Source organism: Anopheles cruzii, chromosome X, assembly GCF_943734635.1.
Source record: "Anopheles cruzii chromosome X, idAnoCruzAS_RS32_06, whole genome shotgun sequence".
Lineage (NCBI taxonomy): Eukaryota > Metazoa > Arthropoda > Insecta > Diptera > Culicidae > Anopheles > Anopheles cruzii.
Genome location: NC_069143.1, coordinates 2,335,793 through 2,343,009, shown reverse-complemented (window position 1 = coordinate 2,343,009; position 7,217 = coordinate 2,335,793). Strand labels below are relative to the sequence as shown.

The 7,217-nt window shown below is 56.5% G+C and overlaps 2 protein-coding genes across 2 annotated transcripts; one reads left to right on the top strand and one right to left on the bottom strand.

The window, feature by feature from the left end:
• The first annotated feature begins 746 nt into the window (after nucleotides 1-746).
• Nucleotides 747-1,559, top strand: LOC128271571 (actin-5C-like). Its single transcript, XM_053009156.1, has one exon. The coding sequence runs from the start codon at nucleotides 786-788 to the stop codon at nucleotides 1,557-1,559; it is 774 nt and encodes a 257-aa protein (XP_052865116.1). The 5' UTR covers nucleotides 747-785.
• A 1,875-nt stretch (nucleotides 1,560-3,434) lies between these two features.
• Nucleotides 3,435-5,151, bottom strand: LOC128276989 (uncharacterized). Its single transcript, XM_053015474.1, has 2 exons — nucleotides 5,002-5,151; nucleotides 3,435-4,466 (listed from the first exon to the last, which is right to left on the bottom strand). The coding sequence occupies exons 1-2, from the start codon at nucleotides 5,149-5,151 to the stop codon at nucleotides 3,435-3,437; spliced, it is 1,182 nt and encodes a 393-aa protein (XP_052871434.1).
• Nucleotides 5,152-7,217: the final 2,066 nt, after the last annotated feature.

Here is a 7,217-nt window from a genome sequence, read left to right as displayed (position 1 = left end):
GAGATACATTCACTTGCTCCTCACCGCAGCAGCAGCAGCAGTAGCTAACATTCCAAGTGTTCCCCAACGGTTTTGCTGAATTAACTGCTACTATCCCCCAGACGCAGACGAGCCCCGGCCTGTCCTCTCAGCAAGTGGCGGTTTCATTACACACATTTTTAGTGTTCCAGAAATATTCTAAAACAAGGTAGCTTTGCTTTTGCTATTTCGTTTAGTATAAGAGTGGTCTGGTGTCCCAATTTGGATGTGTTTCTCGTGTGACGCGGTTCCTAGTGTGTGACCAGGCAGAGATAGGAGCTCCAGAGCGTCCTTTCGTAGTGGCTCAGGTTTTGGGCTGTGAAAAACTCTCTAGTTGTCAGCCACAAGGAATAGTAATACGGTGTGTTGTAAATTTGACGTGTCGTAGGGTCGTTCTTTTTTGTGACTTCAAGCCCCCATCATCGCATTGTATTGTATCTCAGAAAATGGCGTTCGATGGAAGTAGTCTGCGCTGCGAGTCGACTCCAAAAGCCAAGCCCATGCAGAGAGGACATTATTCTGAACTGACCGTTAACCGCACACACACACACCCACCCACGCGCACACACCATGTAGGGCTGTAAAACGCAGTTGCAGTTTTTTTTGTGCACACCACATCACCATCGATCGATCGATCGAATGTATCCTCTTCAATCAAAATTCTCAACATTCCACACAGGAAGTGTGGCACGACGGCGTCATCATTCGATGTGTGTTGGTGGCTGCTGACCGAGGCTCCGTTGAACCCGAAGGCTAACCGCGAAAAGATGACGCAAATCATGTTCGAAACGTTTAACACGCCCGCCATGTACGTGGCCATCCAGGCGGTGCTATCCCTGTACGCATCCGGTCGCACCACCGGAATCGTGCTCGACTCGGGCGATGGCGTGTCCCACACAGTACCGATCTACGAAGGGTACGCGCTGCCACACGCAATCCTGCGACTCGATCTGGCCGGTCGCGATCTCACCGACTACTTGATGAAGATCTTGACCGAGCGTGGCTACTCGTTCACCACCACGGCCGAGCGTGAAATCGTGCGCGACATCAAGGAGAAGCTGTGCTACGTCGCACTGGACTTCGAGCAGGAGATGGCCACCGCGGCGTCGTCCAGCTCGCTGGAGAAGAGCTACGAGCTGCCGGACGGGCAGGTGATCACGATCGGCAACGAGCGGTTCCGTTGCCCGGAGGCCCTGTTCCAGCCCTCGTTCCTGGGCATGGAAGCGTGCGGTATCCACGAGACGACCTACAACTCCATCATGAAGTGCGACGTCGACATCCGTAAGGATCTGTACGCCAACACCGTGCTGTCCGGCGGTAGCACCATGTACCCGGGCATTGCCGACCGTATGCAGAAGAAGATCACCGCCCTCGCCCCATCAACCATGAAGATCAAGATCATCGCGCCGCCCGAGCGCAAGTACTCGGTCTGGATCGGTGGTTCGATTCTTGCGTCGTTGTCCACCTTCCAGCAGATGTGGATCTCGAAACAGGAGTACGACGAGTCCGGCTCGTCGATCGTTCACCGAAAGTGCTTCTAAGAAGTCACTGCACCGCCGCACCCCCCCAGAAACCATTCCCGGGAGGAGAAAATGCAGAGAAATGGTAGTGATTGTCAGAGCGCATCCTGTGGTGCGCTGGGAAGCGGCGAGCGTTTGTGACTAAAGATCGAGTGCCGCCAACACCTCTTTGTGGTTTTTCGATCGATCTGTGCCCAAGTGCTTTACTATTTTTTTGGAAAGCAAATAAAAATCGTATGATCAATGGAAGAACGAACAATAAAACGACACTTCGCTTCACTTCTGTATGCGGACATATATAAGTAACGGCGGCGAGAGAGCGAGTGACGGACAGGATTGCAAATGATAGGGTGATGAACACGCCACACTGGGAGTTGGGCTGTTGTGTGGGATCAATTAGGATGATTTTCGGGGAACCGCAGTCGTTCGGGGGTATGGGGCTAGCCTATTTGGCTATGCAACCAGAGCCACATCTTTGTATTGCTTTTTTCTTCCGATTTGTTGTGCGTAAGATGATACCTCTGTTTCGTATGCGATGCACAGTGAGCTTTTGAACACGCAACGCGTGGTGGCGTTCCACGGATCGCGGTATCTTCGGATAGATTGGGAAAGGGACTTCCCACTTTGGGCTTTTTTTGCCATTTGCTTTGACTACGAGGTATCATCATTGGGGGGTATACATTTGAACAGCGCCACTGGAAAACAACAGAATCAGTAGAGATAGTGCGCCAAAACGGGCCCATCTAACCACCAGATTTTTTACTTCAAAAGCACCAGCACTGTTGGATGTGCTGTGTTCATCATAAACACGGGAACGAAACCTTTCCTTCCCACAACAGAAGTAGCGGATTTCGAACTGAAAGTATCATCATTAATAAGCAAGAAAAGCGTGTCTCGTGCAGTAACAGATTTGCTACGACGTGATCGTTTCCAAGTCCCAGATCAATTGGTTTTTGGTTAACCTCCGCGTCCGGTTATGTTCTCTGCGAGTTGTCGTTCGATTCAAACGTGTTTACGGCGTTCAGCGCTCACGCATCACGCTCGCGCCTAAAAGTATGCATTCCGCTAGCCACAGTGCGCGACAGGTGCAGCGGAGAAAGTACGCCGTAATCTTGTTTCATAATCCCAGCGAGCCCGTTTTTTACTGAGGGGCACAGTTTTGCATTAGCGTTCGGTATTTCAAAGTTCGTACACCATCGAAAAGATGTTGTCGAGAATCCTTGAATGTGTTATGAACTCCGGATGCCATATTGCGTTCGTAAGGTTCGAAAGAAATTGCGTAAGACTCTTGGTAAACGGTTGACGCGCTAACAATGATATAAGAGGCGCGTTCGAATCGGTTTCTCAAACCTCCACCAGGGTCGGTTCGGGGCCATTGGACGGATTGTAAAGAAGCCATTACCGGTGGGATTAAAGTAGTTTTTTACGTTTATTCGACAAGATTGTTCGGCCGCACGAGCGACCTGATAGGTTTCGGAAACGACAACGACATCGTACGGTATTACATATATCATATATGGCAATGGGTTTCGGGCAGCTCTGCCCACTCTGTTGTTCGTCAAGGTATTTGACTGGGACTGGCTTACTGGCTGGTTTCGCTGGGACCTCGTGCTTTCCGTGTCCTCCAGACGCGACTCACGTCCGCTACACACAGAGGAACAGGATGGCCGGCGTGTGTGATGCGTACCGATGAAGGCTGAGGGGAAGATCCTGATTCCATCGGTTCCAAGATCTTTAGAACGATCAAATTGTATAACAAAAACACGCTCTCTCTTTTGGTATTCGGCTACAGAGTCCGCCTCCGGTCTCTGTCTCTCGCTCTCTCTCTCTCTCTCTCTCTCTCTGTGGTGGTGGTGTGCGGTGTGGTGTCCAGGGTGGAGACTAGTGGCTTGCCGACTAGTGGCCGTTGCCATGTCCGACACCGTAGTGGTACCCATCGTCCGAGGTGACCGATCCCGACGCAACCGAGGCCGAGCTGGCCCCCGTGAAGCTGACCGGGTTGTTCTGGAGCGGCAGCAGCTGGATGGGTTCCGGCTGCGGCTCCAGATCCTGGAACACCGGCGGTGGCTGTGGTGCTGGTGGTGGTGGCGGTGGCAGAGGCGCCGGAGGTACGTAGGCTTGCGCCGGAGGAGCATAGAAGACCGGAGGGGCCGGAGCCGGCGGACCGTACACTGGACGTGGTGGTGGTGGTGGTGGTGGTGGTGGTGGCGGCGGCGGCGGCGGCGGCGGCGGTGGTGGTGGCGGAGGTGGTGGCGGGGGAGGATGATGAGCTGGAGGTCCGTACACTGGACGCGGCGGTGGTGGCGGTGGTGGCGGCGGCGGAGGAGGCGGAGCAGGAGGTCCGTACACTGGCCGGGGTGGAGGCGCATGGTAGACTGGAGCTGGCGGTGCGTGGTACACTGGAGGTGGAGGTGCGTGGTAGACTGGAGGTGGCGGTGCGTGGTATGCTGGGGCCGGAGGTCCGTATACCGGGCGTGGAGGCGGCGGCGGTGGTGGTGGGGGTGGAGGTGGTGGCGCGTGGTACACCGGAGCCGGAGGTCCGTAGACTGGGCGTGGTGGTGGCGGCGGAGGTGGTGGTGGCGGAGGTGGTGGCGCGTGGTACACCGGAGCTGGAGGTCCGTACACTGGACGTGGAGGCGGTGGAGGCGGCGGCGGCGGAGGTGGTGGCGCTGGCGGTCCGTAAACCGGAGCTGGTGGTCCGTAGACTGGACGCGGTGGTGGCGGGGGACCGTAGTGCGGTGGCGGGGGACCGTAGTGCGGTGGCGGGGGGCCGTAGTGTGGTGGCGGGGGACCGTGGCCGCCCTTCGGATGTTTCTTCTCTAGAAGACCATCGAACAGGCTGCTGAGGTCGAAGTTCTTCTTCGAGCCGAACAGATCGTCGAAGGTGGCTGTTGCGCACACCGCCAGCGCACACAGTACTAGTAAGATCTGGAATGGGCGCGAAACGGACAAGAGAACAGAGAAAGAGAGAACGTAGAGTGTCATGGCAGCATGGAGCGGCAGTCGGGAAGCTTCAGTCACACTCCCGGGATCCCCCACAAGTCTCGGTGTGTGTCTGAACTGAAGTCTGATCGAACTAATGAAGTTACACACGGTCCTGTTCTACGGTCAAACGGACATGGTCAAAAAGACCAGCGGAAGTGGGTCAAGTGGGTTCTAACGACTACGACTACTACGATCCGCGATCTACGATCCGAGGTTGCTTGAATGATGAGCCAGGCTTGAATTGATCGATGAGCACCGGGTAGCACCGACGGGTAGCAGATACACTTCAGATCAGATCAGATCACACAGAGTCCACACAGGGGTCCACACACGGGGCTCACTGGATCCCTTCCCGTATATCCGGGCCCGTAGCACTTAGCACTCCCTGGCACTTCTGGCGACCGATTCCTGAAGGATACAGCCCCCTAGACCCTAGACACTGGGACTCCACAATCCACGGCGCCCACGGCGCACTAACCTTCATCGTCGGCTGCGTGCTGTACGTGATCCACGAGCCACTGCCACACAACTGATAATCGGTAACGCAGCGGCGTGTGCTTTTTATACCCTGTTGTGCGCCCAGCCCCAGCCCGGTCAGCCGGGCCGAGCGCAGCATCTTCATCTTCATTGTTTGGCCGGCCGGGATGGCCGGCCACCATTGTATAACAGCACCACGGCCTCAGCATCCCCTCCTAGGCGGCGCTCGCACCGCTCGCAGATGCTATCAGCGCGGCGCGCGTCATCCGCGTCTCGGGTGCCCCACTCCGCGACGCCAGGCTCTCGCGCGGTGCGTGCCTCGGCACGGCACGGAAGGTGCGGGCGTCAGAGGCGACCGGGGGAGGGGGAGCGGGGGGGGGGGGGCCCGTGCGTACTCTAAGGTTCGCTGGGTGGCTCTTGTTTTCTGTCGCGCCTGAGGTCGCCCTGGAGCCGTGGAAGTGGTTTTCTGGCGAGGAAACTTTCGGATGCCGCCATCTTGCTTTCCGGTCCAAGGATTGTGGACCAGCTCCAGCATAGAGCGAGATTGCCTTGGAATCAGATTTTCCACCGGACTCGGTAGTGGATGGTTTTCTTCCTCGCCGATCGAGGTCGGTCGGTGTTCAATGTTCGTCCTAGCAGCGTGCCATCTGCGTGCGGAGAGCGAGAGTCGGAAAGTCGTCGATATGGAGGTATCATAAATCGGCAATCCGGGTCGGGTCTATCATGTAGGGGCCATAGGTATGCCACCACGCGGCGCCAGGACCAGTTCTCCCAACATGTCGTAGCATAGCAGCAGTATTGCAGCAGTGTGCCCGATTTCATCACCTCATCAGCCTGACTGCATTCAACCTGAATCGGGGTGACGCGACCCCGACCCTTACGGAGCTCCGACCTAATCGGATGTGTGTGCGAGAAAAGGCATCCACCGAGCGTCTCCGCAACATCCCAACCCGGCCCGGGGATGCGCTACAGTTTCCCGACTTCGACCTAATGGTGAGCCCTCCCGATGTGATTACGAAGACCGGCTCCACCGGACACCGGTTACGACACACGGAACGACTCCACGGGGGCGACATAGGTCTGTCTGTTTCCTAGGCCTCTAGGATGTCGACGTTAGGAGGCCCTGGCCCCGAACGTCAGGAGTTGGAGACCTGGTGCTCCTGTGGGCGCTCAACATCTGTCGGATTTGTCGGGTGCCGCCACCGGAAGTAGCGTCAGGATGGCTGGAAGCTTGTTCTATTGCTAGCATCGGAATGGAATCGTCCGAACGAATTGCATAATCTCCACGCACGCCACGGAAAGGAATCCCAGCGGCGAAGGCTGCTGCAGGTTCGGCCAAAGCCTGACACAACACAGCGGCAGGCAGCAGTAGCAGGTAAATTTGGGTGCACGTCGGAGGACGAGGGATGGATGATCGAGTGGAAGGAAGATTCCATTGATGAGGGCGCGCGCCCTCATCCCAATGACACACTGATTTGAATAAAATTTCTCTTTCTTCGGGTCGCTTCAGTCGTCGTTCAGGTCGTCGCCATTTCATAATCACACCATGTAGTAAACAACATAACCGGTCCCCAGCTTACGGGGCCACTCTGGCCGGCTGGCCGGCTGGGCCACTCTGGCCGGCTGGCTAGCTGGCTGGCCTTTGCCGGCCGTTACCAATGCAAGGATGCTCCGAAGGCCGGGCAAAGTCTTGCGTGGCCAGGGAGTCTCCGGCTGCGGCCCTCAACTCCGGTCGTGGCCGGCGCTCCTGTGCGCTGTGGGAAAACTGGTGCATCATCTGGTGATTGCTCTGGTGCATCGCCACTTGTTATTTGTTGGCAAATTGGGATTTCAGCAGCGACGATTGTCGACTCTTTTCGAAACCGAGGTGCGGTCGAAGCAGAACTGTCCGCTGTGTTTGCGGTCCAACATTTCGACATTCTCGGCCGAGGCCGGGCACTTCGCGTAACGCACCGGGCGTAGTGCATGCACCTTGTTGCGGCCTCTCTGTTGCGGCCATCGATGACACTCGCTTGTGTAATCGATTGCCATCAATCGAGTGGCAGCACCAGCACCAGCAGCAGCCAGTCAGGTCGGAGGTAGAGGAAGTAGCAATGCGCTAGATGTGGACTCCACTTCAGCGATTCGTGTCCGGATCGCTACGCCATCGTCATAGCAGCTCCTTCCGAAGCTCCAGATCTGAGATCGGAGCTGCCTGGACCCCGGGCTGACTGTCGT